General features: G+C 60.7%; 1 protein-coding gene across 2 annotated transcripts; it reads right to left on the bottom strand.

Annotated features, from left to right (window-relative positions):
• Window positions 1-14,082, bottom strand: CRAT (carnitine O-acetyltransferase). 2 transcript variants are annotated; one of them, XM_045770964.2, is made up of 15 exons: window positions 13,539-14,082; window positions 11,842-11,980; window positions 10,902-11,165; window positions 8,063-8,181; window positions 6,857-6,910; window positions 6,163-6,328; window positions 5,597-5,771; window positions 4,580-4,758; window positions 3,954-4,054; window positions 3,468-3,587; window positions 3,150-3,272; window positions 2,879-3,014; window positions 2,435-2,497; window positions 1,608-1,745; window positions 1-891 (listed from the first exon to the last, which is right to left on the bottom strand). In XM_045770964.2, exons 2-15 carry the CDS (start codon window positions 11,866-11,868, stop codon window positions 676-678), a joined length of 1,881 nt encoding a protein of 626 aa, XP_045626920.1. In that variant the 5' UTR covers window positions 11,869-11,980; window positions 13,539-14,082; the 3' UTR covers window positions 1-675. The 2 variants fall into 2 exon arrangements, with proteins under 2 accessions (XP_045626920.1, XP_087725407.1); XM_087869281.1 differs by lacking the exon at window positions 11,842-11,980.
• Between the last annotated feature and the right edge of the window lie 15 nt (window positions 14,083-14,097).

Here is a 14,097-nt window from a genome sequence, read left to right as displayed (position 1 = left end):
CACCGACAAATTCTCCTTTATTAATCACCTTGCGTGTTACTGTGATACAACCATCGACATGGTTCAGGAATCAAGCTGAATGGAAGCGAGCGAGTCAGGGCTCACGGGCCACATCATCCCAAAGAGCACAGCAGCCCCCCGGGGGAGACGGTATTGCCGTGCAGGGCGAGTCGAGGCCTTGGGTTTCCCTTACCGGCACACCCTGCACCCCAGCCTCCGTCTCGGGGAGGCCCGGAGCCCCTGGCTCTACAGAGTCCCGCCTCTAGATCCTTGGGAGCCTGGGGATCGGGGTACAGACACCGGCCCAGCAGCGTAGAGGGCAGGGAGTGGGCTAGAGCTGAGCTAGCAAGAAAAGGACTTCCCAGCCTGCTGCCCTGGCGAGGGATGGGCTCTTCTGGTTCCTTTCCCTGTAGGCGGGCTCATGGGTGACGGGCCGGGCGCCTGGGCCTTATGTCCTACTCAGCCTCTGAACTCAGCCCAGGTTCCAGGCCCCAGGACATGCTGGGGAGACCCCATGGAAGGCACTGGCTCAGGCCTGCAGGCCCTGCTGGGTGGGGGAAGCCATCCCTGCATTAGCTCGGCAGGGTCCAGCGGGGAGGGAGCAAAGGAGCGGAACCCTGGTGGGTGGCCCACTCCCGGGGTTGGCTGGGCTGTGACACCGGCAGGCCCGACAGCTCACAGCTTGGCCCGGGGGTGGCTCTGCAGCAGAGCGCGCATGTCCAGGAGCGCCTTCTCCAGGTAGTGGGCCATGCGGGCAGCATTGGTCTCGGCACAGCTGTTGTAGGCCGACACGGAGAAGTTGATGTGAGCCTCCATGGGGTTATAGCAGACGCCATAGCCATCTGGGACCACGGGCCCAAAGAACATGACGCAGTCTGTCTTGGCAGGGACCTGGAGACAGCACAGGACGGAGGCTTTTGTCCTACCCCACCAGCTCCCCTCCCCCCCACCGCGGTGTCACCAGCCGGCCCTTCTGTGTCTCTGCTCGAACTGTGCCCTGCCCGAGGTGCCCCTTCCTCTTTTCCAGCAGATGCCTTACTTCTCCTCCTCCTTTGGGGTGCAGTTCTGGAGTCAACCCTCTATGGAGCCTTCCTTGCCATTCCTGAGGGAGCTTTAAGTGCTCCCTCCTTGAGCCTCCCCTGACCCCCAGCACTTCCTGGGGGGGTGGTGTCACTGCCTCCGTCCCTGTGCTTCTAGCCTACACTGTGAGTCCCCAGGGACAGGGATGGTGGTCTGTCCCTGCTGTGTCCCAGTGCCCAGCCATGGATGGCATGACTCAGATGTTCCTTCGTGTCTGACCAGTGGATGAATGAAGTTGATTCTCCCCCGTGGAGGGACTCTGACTCCTTCTCAGTCTCCCTGAGCTGCCGTGCAGCCCCCTGGCGCCAGCTCTTCCACTGGAACTCAGCTGCTTCCGCAGGGACATGGGGTGGCCTCTATGGGTCATGCCACCACCAAGGTCTGACCATGTTCTGGACCTTGGCTCTGTTCAGCGTAGGCTTTGTCCGGCCCCAAGGGGTCTGTTCCATCCCACCCCAGGGCACCTATGGCAGTGGCAGGGGCCTGGAGGGCAGGAAAGCCCGGACGGCTCCGGGGCAGCGGCCCACCTGACTGGTGGAGAGGTTGAAGTGCATAGCGATGGCGTAGGAGGTGTCCATGAAGATGTCGGGCATGCTCACCAGGTCCTCAATGGCCTGCAGCTTCAGGCCCAGCAGGTGCCGGTCGAAGGCCTCCCCCCGGATGGCCTGTGAGAAGGGGAGCTGTCAGGCGCAGGGGCCGCAGGCCCAGAGGGTGCCCCGACCTTCCTCAAAAGCCTATGGCAGCAACGCCACTTCCACGCAGTGGTCCCTTGGAATCACGAGACCAGAGGGTCCAGGCAGGTGAGCCCTCACTTCACAGATGGGGAAGCCGAGGCCCAGCGACCTGCCCAGGGATTTAAGAACACAGGCCTCCAGCTGGGTGACCTGGCCCCATCCTGGAGCCTCACTGTTTTCATCTATAAAATGGGGATGGTCACTGAATTTCCCCTTACAAGGTGGCAGTGAGATTGAGATGGACATCCGCATGGAACATGGGCAGAGCCCGGCACACACAGGGGCTCAGGGCCAGATGGGAACCCTCCCGACCACCGCCCAAGCTGTCAGAGGGCAGGACCGCTGCTGTTGGCCAGATCCTGCAAACCCTCAGCATCGTGGGCTCCGGGGCCACTGAGGAGGGAGCACGATGCAACATCCGGAGGCTAACTCGGGACCAACAAAGTCACTGGGCCCGGCCTGAGTTTCTCCAGCTTTAAAAGGGGGACATTCAGCCTTGCTCCAGGTGCGCCGAGTGCCCCAAGGTTTGGGGAGGAGGGGTTCGTGCTACAGGTGAGCAGCCATTTGCTGCAGGGATGGACAGGCAGACGGACAGCCGGGACACGAGGTCATTCGGTCACCTGGTCGGCGTAGGCTCGGTGGGCGTGCACGGCCTTCCGCAGAAGCTCCACCCTCTGGTACTCCTAGGGGGTGAGGGGGGTGGAGCACATGTTCCTCCCCTGTTCCTGCCGCCCACACCCCAGTGGCCCACGTCCCAGCCAGCACTGGAGTCCGCCGCCCCTGACCCCTGAGAGCAGGAACGGGAACAGCCATCGCTCTCGTCGGTCCTCCCCCAAGGCCTGACCCACGGGGCAGATGCTCGCCGCAGATAAGTGAAGGAACAAATGGTTCCTTTTTGTCTTTGGCTGCCAGGAAGCTCAGGGCCAAATTCATGACCCCACCTTCTGGGAGATTTGCGGAGCCCACCGGAGGGCTGGAAGACGGTAGATGCGCCATCAGTGGTGTAATGACCGAGTGGACGGGAAGGGAGGCCAGCTTGCCCACCCTTACCCCAGACCTCTCACCGACACACTGGGGTCATCCATGGCTTTGACGAAGGCCAGCGAGTCCATGGAGGCCGAGCGGATGGTGTCGGTCCGGCCCAGGTGAAACATGCGCAGGGAGGCACTCTCGTAGGTGGCGCAGGCCTGTTTGTAGATCCTGGGCGGGGGAGAAGGAGCTGAGCACCGCCCCCTTCCCCCGGCAGGTGGCCCGCCTCCACCCTCAGGCCTCCTCGTGCCTCCTCCATGGGGGTGGGGGGGTGTGGGGGGGGAGAGGGGTGGGCACGGGGCGCACCTATAGTAGGCCAGCTGCAGCGCCATCTGGACGAAGGCATCCGGGCTCAGCTTCTCGGACTTGGGGAAGTCTTTCCCGAAGTGGTGGAACACCATCACCATGATGTCCAGGTCCTGGATCATGCTGGGGGGCGGAGCGGGGCGGGGGGAGGGAGGTGGGTGAGGGGCAGGCACCCGGCAGCCCCTCCCAACCCCAGGGAAGGCCCAAGAGCAGTCTCAGTAGCAGCCGGGTACAATGATAGACCCGGAACAGGAGCCTGGCAGGCCCCAGGGACCTGGGCCTTTAACGTGACTTAAGCCACCCGTGCCCGGTGCTCACATGCTGAGATTCTGCTTGGCCTTTTCAATGTCGCTCTTGATCTCGGGAGTGATGTTGAACCGCAGCTTCTTGGGCATGGGCAGGGGCACCATGGGGGACCGCACGAGCTCGGGCTTCTTCCTGCATGGGACACGGGGGCCTCGGGAGCCTGGGTCCATCCCCTGGGCCATCGGTCCCCGAGGCTGGAGGGAGCCAGCCTAGGAAGACCCTGGGTTTGCTCCTTAGAAAACTGCCTTCGCTCCAGCTTTCCAGTGGCCACACGGAGGAGGCCTGCAGAGGGGAAGGGACTTGTCCGAGCTCCCGTAGCCAGGAAGTGGCAGAGCCAGAACTCAAACCCGGGTCCGACAGACTCTAAGCCCAGGCCTTCCTCTGGCCTCCTTTGAAGAAACAGATTCCCAGGCACAAGGGAGAATGGCGTTCCCCTATGTGTGTCGCCTGCCACAAGGAGCTAAGGAACCGGGTAGAGGGTGGGACACCCACACTCACGTGAACTCAATGACGTGGTCCACAAGGGCAACGATGGGGGGCCCCTCCGCTGCTGCGTGCTCATAAACAAGGCCACAGGAGCCGTCTTCTGCCACAATGAACTGTGGAGGGGAGCAGGGAGCCGTCAGGCCCAGGGCCCTGGAGCCACTGTCTGCGGGCTGGGTCCGTGGGCAGCGCCTCTCTGAAGCCATCTCAGGGGTTAGGCGGACTTACTATTGTGATTAGTAACAGCGAACGCTCAGCAGGGGCCTCGGGCCCATTCCAGGCCACAGCAAGCACGTCCCACACTCATACACCTCACTCTGTCCCTGCGGTACGCTCCCCGGGAGTCATTTTACAGGTGCAGAGAGGGAAAGTCACGGCCACGACCGCACCGCTCTGCCTGGCCCCACAGCCCAGGCTCTCTCTGATGTGCTGCAGGGGTGACAGTGGTCTCTGGGCCAGGCCCAGTAATGACAGGCCACCCGCCCGGTAATTACAGCCATATCCACCTGCCGGCTGCCCGCCTGCTTTACTAGCTGGGAGGCCAGGGACGCCCAGGCGAGGGGCAGGAAGTCCCGAGGCTGCAGTGGGCCAAGCGTGGGTGTGCGTCCTGGGTGGGAGCCCTGGCCCCGCCGAGTCCTCACCTGCAGCGTCTTGTCGAACCAGCGGTTGCCGCTGTTGAGCTGGCCCCCGCCGCCATGCAGCATCTGGCCGGCCACGTGGTTGCGGTACACGTCGTCAGAGACCCGAGGCACGGGGGCGTCCAGGCACAAGGTGAAGATGCTCTTCTGGATGGAGCGCACTGATTCCCGGTTCACCTTGTCTGTGGAGGCAGGCGGGAGGGGTGCGGGGTGGGGCTGAATGTCAGGCCTGGGGAGGCCTTGGAGGCCGACAGAGCATTCACCTAGGGCTGGGTGTGGGCGTCAGAGCTTTACCCTCAACAGGGCCCTGCAGCCCCCCGGCATCCCATGAGGCAGGGCCCAATACTGGACCCCCATTAGAAATGAGGGAACAGAGGGGGCCTGGCTGGCTCGATGGAAGAGCACACGACTCCTGATCTCAGGGTTGTGAGTTCGAGCCCCACACTGGGTGTAGACATTACTAACACAATAAAAATAAACTTAAAAAATAAAGGTGGGGGGGGCGCCTGGGTGGCTCAGTCAGTTAAGCACCCAACTCTTGATTTTGGCTCCGGCCATGATCTCAGGGTTGTGAGATCTAAGATGGAACCCCAGGGCTCAGCGGAGAGTCTGCTTGTCCCTCTCCTTCCCCCTCTGCCCCTCCTCTCACTCTCGTACATAACCAAATAAAATCTTAAAAAAAAAAAAAAATAAATGAGGAAACAGAAGTCTCATGTCACGTGGAGAGCCAGTGTGGCTTAGGGGCCAACACAGGGGGTCTGGCTCTGGGGACGACGCCCCTGACCAACACAGGATCTGGAAGGAACGTGGAGGCAGAGGTGGGGTCTGCAGCCAGAGGACCCGGACTGTTACTGTAACTTGCTACTTAATAGAGGGAAACTAAACCCAAACAAGCCTTAGTTTCTTCATCTGTGAAATGGGCAAACACCCACTGTGAGTTGAGAGGATTCAGTGAGAAATGTGGCCACACAGGGCCTGGTGGGGGCCTTTCTTCTTTCTTCCACCCCCACCCAGGGGTACCTTTGATGAGGGTGTTGTATGCCTTGGCCCAGGAGTTGCGGTGGTTGGAGGTGAGGATGCCCACGGGCTCTTTGTTGGTTTGCAGCGATGAATTCCAGATCTTCTCCAGTTGCACGAAGATCTGATCTGATGTCAGGGGAGTCCCATCGCTGTGGTACACGTCCAGCTCAAAAAACTATCCGGGCACAGGCAAGTGGAGAGAAGGGAGGCGGGTGGGGGCCTCAGACTGGCAGCAGTTACCTCCCACCCCCACCTCCTCCTGGCCTCGGCAGCCTGGAAGTCATAGTCAGTGCCGGCCGGCCCAGGCCCCGCGGAGGGGACAAAGCCAGGCCACAGGTATGAGAGGGGGAGAGGGCCCTGCATGGCTCTCTCCCAGGCTGGGCAGGCCCACGGCCCCTCCTGGCTGCCCTCAGGCTGGGGCCTCGAGGGGCACCCAGCGGAGACGCCCAGGAGATGCCTGTTCCTGGGGCCGCGCGGGCATGTGCGATGCGGGGCGGGGGGGGGGGGGCGGCTGACCTTTGGCCCTGCCCCCCGCCTCCCCTGCAGCCGGCTGGGAGCCCACCCACTTGGTAGTTGTGCACCACAGTGATGTGCATGGGTGGCTTCTTGGTCTTGCTGAAGCTGATGACCGTGTCCTGCTTGGGGCCCGGCACGCGGCAGGAGGAGAGGATCTGATAGTACTGGTTCATGCACAGCGGTTTACCCCCCAGGTACTCCACGGGCAGGGTTTCGCTGTGGGGGGGGGGCAGAGGGACAGTGAGGGGGCCACCAGACAGATAAACGGGGAAGAGGACAAGACCGACAGGGAGCTGCTGCTGGGCACAGCTGAGAAGGGGGCTCACGCAAGCGGTGTCCCTGCCCCTACTCAGCAGGAGCCGGGGGGTGGTGTCAGGAGGCCTGGGTCCCACCCTGGGTGGGCCCTGCTGGGGTCACCCTGGAAACTCCCTTCCCCTTCTGTGCTTCAGTTTGCCACAGATGAAGCACTCAATCAGCCTCTGTGGGCCTCTTTGGCTGGGACCCCAGTTCCAGGGGTCCGTAGGGACCATGTGGCCAGGTGGCTGTCTCAGCAGCTAGAGCAGAGGACCTAGGTGTCCCAATCCCCACACTCTGTCTCCCCAACCCCAACAGAGGCTGCGCCAACAGGAAGTGAAAGCGAGGAGCTCTGGGCCAGCCCGGCATCGGTCTGCTGATGGGACTTGCCGGGCCTGGGCTAGAGTGGCTGTGGTAATTAGGCGTGCGGGGCGGGGGCGGGCTGCTCACTTGTCAACCATGGTCTTGAAATCCAACACGCCCTCGATGAATTTCGCAGCGAACCTGGGGGAATCAATTAGAGATCAGAAGCCGTGTGGACTCTTCGTGGGAGGTCCCTGATCAGGGACAACCATGGTGTGAAGGGAGGGGCCTAGTCAAAGGAGAGGACAGATTGCTTCACTCCTGAATCACGGCTTGCAGAAAACCTGTGTTTGAGTCCGGGCTTGCCTTTCTGAGCCAGCTTTCTCTTATCGCTAGAGGCAGGGCTCTTTGAGGGCCCAGGGAGATACTTCGGCCAAGCCCTGGCAGGATGTAGGTGTAATGAACGGAGGTACGATTATAGCTGGTTTACTCGTCAGTGCTGGAAGCTTCTACCCACAAAGGGCCTGAAGTCCTGAGCCACAGCCCGGGGCCTGGGAGGAGGTCACCCTTCTCTGAAGCATCACTTAGAGAGGGACCTGGGACCTTGGGGGACAGGGAGTATGAATGGGAGGGCAGTGGCTCAGGGTGTCTCCTCTGATAGGTACCTTCCTGTTTTGGGGTCTCTGTGTCTCCCAGGCCACCTCGCTCAACCTGACCTTCCTCCTTGGATGGTCTGGGCCACGCCAATCGTGCCTGACACCTGGGCTGCCCCTGGCTCTCAACATGGGGACCATGGGCTGAAGTCTGAGCCAGAATTCTTGGGGTGCCCTGGTCCCTTTAAGAGAAGTAGGTGGTAGCCTTGAGTGGCTGGTCCTTGGGCAGGAGATCCCTGTCACTGGTATTTTTATCCCTGGTAGTACTGGAACAGAGGCCAGGGCAAGTGACATGGCCCAATGTGGAAAAGGGGACTGTGTATAAAGGTCACCCCTGTGGCCAGCTGGAGAGAGAGAGGAGGGGGGTGAAGTGTCAGAACTGAGGTGAGGGATAGCCTCAGGTTTAGAGGGAGGGAGGGGACACGGTCCACAGTGTGGTGACCAGTTATGAAGCTCTACAGCCAGGAAGACCCTGCTTTCTCGCCTGGATCAGCCAATCCTGAAAGGATCAGCCAAGTCCTTTCATGCTCTGAGCCTCAGTTTCCCCATCTGTAAAATAGGGATCATACTCCCAACTTCATAAGGCTGCACGTAGGGATGAAAGATAATGACTAGGACTGGGGCCCCCGCAGTCTCCTGGGGGATCGGACGTCAGGGCCCTGGACATGCCCAGAGCCCTGTCCCAGCCGCAGCCACTCACCGGAGCTGTCCCTGCAGGTCCACAAAGTCCTGTTTGGGCAGGGCCACACCAGGGTTGGAGTAGATGACCAGGGGCTGGCGGTACTGGAGGTAGGCTGTTTTGAGCCACCATTCGGACAGCTGGGAAAAGGACCAGAACCTGTCAGGCATGGGCAGGGACCTGGCTGGGCCCCATTTGCCCCCTCTATATAGCACAGATCCTCAGAGTGAATGCTCGGATCCAGAGCCCCCCACTCCCTTCAACCCACCAGCAGCACCCCATCGTTTCCCCGTCTCCTGAGGCAATCCTCCTTAGCAAGAGAAATCAGGCAATACTGCCAAGCCAAAGATTCCAGAGAGAAAGACAGGGCAGGAAACCTGCGGTTGGGGGTGGGGTGGGGTGAGGCAGAAATGGGAATCATTTTCCTTTCTCTTACACACCCTTTTTTTTTTTTTTTTAAGATTTTATTTATTTATTTGACACAGAGAAAGAGAGCACATGCAGAGGGAGCGGCAGGCAGAGGGAGAGGAAGAAGCAGACTCCCCGCTGAGCAGCGAGCCCCATACAGGGCTCAATCCCAGGACCCCAGGATCATGACCTGAGCCGAAGGCAGATGCGTAACCGACTGAGCCACCCAGGCACATCTCTTACACACTTTTGGTCAATGATTTTACTACTTTTAGAAAGAAAAAAAAAATATATGCCGGATAGACAAAAAAGGGGAAAAGGGAAAAATCTACAAAGTCTGATGAATGTGTTTTTGACCGTCCCGGGTAGACTTTCTCCAGGGAGCCAGGAGTGCATGGGCTCAGTGCAGTGTAGCCCTTGGGACCCTGGTCCTCCCTGGCCTGGGTTTTGCTGGTGTCAGACTGGGGTGCAGACACTCCCTTGGGTCCCAAGGCCAGGGCCATCTGGGGAAAGCTCCCTGCGAGGGTAAATCACCGCCCTCGAGACGAGGTGTGAGCGCCACATCCTGTCTCCACCTGGTGGTCTGTCCTCTGCCCAAGGGGCGCTATTTCCATCGGGCAAGCAGTCTCTCTGGGGCCCAGGCACGGACAGGTTGTTGAAGGCTCCTGTGTCCGGGCTGTGCAGACTGCCACTGACTGTCATCCTTGAGCCTTACATGCTGACTGGACTATCCCTCTTCACTCTGCCCCTGCAAGCACATGCCTCAAACACCTCTCTGGCCGGTCTCTCCATCCCAAGGCCCCTGCACCCCCCCAGTTTCCTCTCCCCTCTCAAACGGCAGTGGGACCTGCCTCTTCACCACCAGGTTCTGCTTGGGGAACTGCTGGCCTGTGGCACCCGGCCACCAGCCGTGGGCCCCTGGCAAGGGGTGAGGGAGGACGACCTGCCCAGGTTGTACAGCAAGCCATTAGCAACGGCTCTCTGCCGACGTGGGCTGAGGACAGGGCTCCTGGTCAGCCAGACCGTCCTGTGTAGCTCGGGGCCTCCCTGAGAGCGGCTGCGTGGCTCTGGGCTTTCAATCTCCCTCTCTGGGCCTCAGCTTCCTCATCTGTGGATCAGGGAAGGGCAGACAAGAATTCCCTTCAGCCAGGGGGCCGCCACTCCACCAGGGACCTCAGGGGCTCTGGCCAGAGCTGGGAAATAAGGGCGATCCTACAGGTGTGGGCATTCCGCCACTGAGAATCTGCTGGGCATGAGGGCTCTGTGAGTGAAGGGGATACCCCTACCCCTTTAGCTAGAAGCTTCTGTGGGAAGGAGTTCCGGGCTAAAAATGTTGGAGAAACTGCCGGACCACAGACTCTCTAAGTGCCTGCTGAGGCTCAGTACATGCTACCTGCCAGCTGATGACTCCCACCCCCTGTGTGCAGCCCCCACCCCTCTACCTGCCCCACTCAGAGCATCTCCCACCTTACACGGCCAGAACCTGGCTCTGGTTCTCTCCCACAGAACTGCTCTCCCCTCGGCCCTCCCTGTCTTGGCCAGTCTCCCTCTTCTTCCCCCCCATGCAGTTGCTTTAGGTCAGGACTGCTCCCCCCACAGTCCCCATCGGCAAGGAGGGAACTGACGGAGGGAACTGACTCACCCGCCCTCTCCCTGCCCGCATCTGCCTCGGGGGTTCCGGCGCCAGCCTCATCCCATGCCTCCTGCCCCCAGGCCCGCTTCCCTCCCAGCAGTCGGGGTGCTCCTTTTCGGTGTTGAGGTGTAAGACGCATACAGAAAAGCGCACGCACCATCAGTGTGGACCCATTTACACGAGCTGCGCACACCTGCGTGACAGATGGGGCCAAAGAACCAGGGCGATCTGATCTGTCACCGAGCAACACCAATGCCTGGCTTGGAGCCGTCCTGCGGCCGCCTCCCACGGAGCTCAAGTCCAGATTCCTTCCTCTGATGCACCCCCCCGCCCAGCCCCAGACCATTGCGCTATATTGCAGCCTCTGCTGCCGGGCACCCTACCTAGGCTCTTCCCACATTTGCCAGGGGTTGTTCTCTGTCTCAGATGCAACACCATCTCCTCTCCGCCTACTCAGAACAAAGTCACCGTCATTCTCCTCCCTCCCTTTTTTCTCCCAGCAAATTTCACTGCCTGAAAGAAACCCATCCACTCGCCTGTATGCTGTTTAATCACCTCGCTTCCCACCCGCCTTGAATGTCAGCCCCAAGGGACCGTGGACTGTGTCCTCCTTGCTCACTCAGGGCCCTGCCTAGTGCGAGACACAGAGGAAACCCTCAAGAAACCTCGTGGCACGAAAGAATGTGCCAGAGTCGCTGGTTCCTGGGAAATTCAGCGTGAGGCCCGCAACGGGCCACAGCGAGGGATCCTTTCATGACCTGAGCCTCTGAGAGGGCCCCGGGCCCCTCAGCCTCTGTGGGAACAGGGAGCTCCACTCACCCAGTTCTCCGTCTTCCTGGCCCTGCGCTCCAGCCCCTTCTGCAGGCGCTCCCCGACACCCCCCGCGGTCTGAAATTCTTCCACCAGCTGCTTGGTTTGGGCCCACTCCTCCTCGCTCACGATGGGTTGCAGCGCCTGGAGGTAACGGTCCAGGGACTGCTGCAGCGCGGGCACGGGCAGCCGAGGCAGCGAATCCTGGTGGGCCTTGAGGCGGCTGGAGACCTTCGCCAAGGAGGAGGGCTTGAGGAAGCCCAGGGGCTTCACCTGCAGGCAGCAGAACACCCTGTTCATTCTCTCACTGGCTCTGGAAGGCCCTGGCAATCCCACAGCTATGGTCCTGGGCACTTATGTGCTAATCCCTGGGGTCAGAGATGGCCTCTTGGGTGGTGCCTGCCTGGTTTCCCAGCCCTCAAACTGTATGTCTCCACCTCCCAGGGGCCGGGAGATGCAGGGGGGGGTGTGTGTGGCCAATGATCCTGGTGAGGCTCCAGGGAACCAAGTCGGGATGAATGGCACCTGGTGGGGGTGGCAGAGCTGAGAGTGACCTCTCACCTGTCTGGAGGCAACAAGGCCCCACCTTTCTCACTCTGGTAGGATGAGCCAGTCAGCAGGCCGTGAGGTGACTGCTCCCCCCAGGGGCCCCCCACCTCCTTTTCTCCCACCCTTGCCAAGCTGAGAAATAAGAGGCAAAAAGAGAAAGAAAGAGCTGGATGATGATAGCACCTTTGGGCAAGGGCCAGGGCTTGGTTTTTATCTGTGGGATGGGGACAGAGTCGGCACAGGGGTAGCGCTGTGGTAAGCAAGAGCTGAATGGCCTGGTAGGTGGGTGAGAGACAGCAGAGAAAGTCTGGGAGACCCTGGAGGTGGGCAGAAAGAGAGACAGAAGATCCGAGGCTATAGGCAGCAGTGGGCAGGCAAGTGGCAGAGGATCGTTCCATACCTTCTCTTTCTGCTGCCCGTCCTCCATGGCAGGACTGAGGTTCTCTGCCCTGTCTGTCTGCCTTGGGCTGGGCCTCTAAGCCTAACTGTGCTACCCAGTGGGCGAGCAGAACCTAGCAAGAGACAGCCACTTGCCCGGGCTAGAAAAAGAAGACAAGAGCCAAGATTCAGGGGGGAGGCAGAGGCAGAAGTGGCAATGGCTTTGGTGGCTAGGGTGGCATCTAGGGTTGTGGCTGTGGCAGGCACCCTCCCTAGCTGCCAGAAGTGCAGGATGAGGGAGCAGGTGAAGGGGCCGGTAGTAGGCACTAGAGTAGGAGGAAACCTGGACTATGTTCTCTTCTCTTCTCTGGGTGGGCCTGGTGCCAGGGCCAGGAGGGATTTAAAAATCCACCTGTTGGAATCTGCGTAGGTTTGTTTAATCATGGAAAACTTGGCTGGAGGCAGAAGCTGCCTGGCCATTGAGGTTACACCACAACCCTGAAATCGGTCCTGTAAATTGGGGTTGGTGCAAGAGAGCAGACGCTGGGAAAGGGCCATTAAGTGGCCAGTGGCTGCTAAGAGCTCATCCGGTTTCCTCCAGGACTCTTGCAGCCTTCTGGGCCTCCCTTCCAGCAAAGCCTGCTTCTCTTGAGCTGTGGCTCATTCAGCTGGGGGCCAAGAGTGGAGGGCTTTGGGCACTAAAAAATAAACCGAAGGAGGAGGCTGATTTTGGGATTCTGCTAGATTTGAGTCACCAGATCTGGGGGGTTCTGGCCAAGTCTCTCCTTGCCTCAGTTTCCCTAGCAGTAAAGTGATCAGGCCACCCAGCAGGTCCTGGAGGATGACCAAGAAGATGTCTGTGAGACGGGGGCACTGCTCGGGTGTCACTGGCAAGGGTGACGTGGAGCCTTAGGGTTCTGGGAGATCTGGAAGAGCTTCTGGGCCAGCGGATGGGCACCCTCAGCCCTCTGGGCCAGGTAGTGTCTGTTTGAACATCCTTCTTGGCACAGACAGAAGGAGATACAAGCAGAGATATGCTTGGAGTAGAGGGGAAAAGAACTCAAATTAGAGTGGCAATACTCCTTGGTGCCCTGTGGGGAGGATTCTGGGGTAGACATGGACAAGTTGGTGGGGAGGGACAGTGAAGATGAAGGGTATGGGGCTGCCACCTGCTGCCTCCTGCCGTTTCAGAGGATCTTCCAAGAAGCCCAGCTTGAGGCCTCCACATGAATTTCTCTGGCCACACAAAATTCCCCAAGGGCCATGTGATAAGCCCAAGGAGACTGACCAACTGGATGAGGTTGGAGAAGTGGCTCTGCCCTGGGCATAGATGGCTCAGGCTGAGCATGCGACAGGTGTGTGAGTCAGGGAATAACCGGGGAAGACGCCCGGTCTCGGCAACTTGGCTCTGGGTCTAAGGGCGGAGGTGCTGCCTGAAGCCAGGGTCCCCACTGCCTTTTCCGGGTGGTTGGAATTTAGGGCCACACGATGTGGGTTCGATCGGATCTCTGACCTTGAGCCTCAGTCTCCTCTGCCAAGCAGGGCTAGTCCACCTGCCGATCTAACCCCAGCAGCTGTCGGCCGGGTAGGACAGTGGCCACCCGGCCGCGTCGCCTCCATGGCCTCTTTCTTCATTCCGGCTCAGGGCGTGTCTGGCCCAACTCGCCGCCCGCCCGCCGCGTCCAGGGCCCGCCCGCCCGGGTTCCTCGCCGCACTCACCACGGTCCTGGCAGCGAAAGCCAACATCTCTGCGGCCCGCCCGCGGACACGCAGTCCGCTCGGTCCTCCGCACTAGGCAAAGTCCACGCCGCTGCTTCCCTCCCCCGCCGCCGTCGGTGGGTCTCCGCTAGAGCCTCCGGGCCAAGGTCGCCGCGTCACCGCCGCCGGCCGGTAGAAGCGGCCCGGCGCCCACCCACCGCGTCGGGCGGGCGGCGGGCTGGGGCCCCGGGTAGTAGGATTCTAGGGGCGGGCCCACCAGCCGGTTGCGGGCCCGGGCCGCTAGCCGCAAGCGCGGGGCGGGGCCACAGCGCTGGGCCGGGCTGGCCAGGGGCGGGGCCGAGGGCGCAGTTAGTGGTCGAGAGACCCCGCGAGGCTGTGGGACCCAGGAAGAGAGGCAAAAAAGGCTGCTGTCCAGCTCGCCGTCCCACCTCCAAATGCTATCTAAGCTGTTGGAGGCAGTAGCGTGCACCCTTCTCGGTCCTTTTGGTGTCCTTCAGCGGTACTCTCAGAGCGGCAGGAAAACACAACCCTGTCAATAAGGGAACGTCCTCTAATTTGC

This window comes from Ursus americanus, chromosome 18 (genome assembly GCF_024610735.1).
Source record: "Ursus americanus isolate L20-20 chromosome 18, mUrsAme1.1.p, whole genome shotgun sequence".
Classification (NCBI taxonomy): Eukaryota; Metazoa; Chordata; class Mammalia; order Carnivora; family Ursidae; genus Ursus; species Ursus americanus.
The sequence above is the reverse complement of the archived record's forward strand: the minus strand, read 5'-3'. Positions and strand labels throughout refer to the sequence as shown.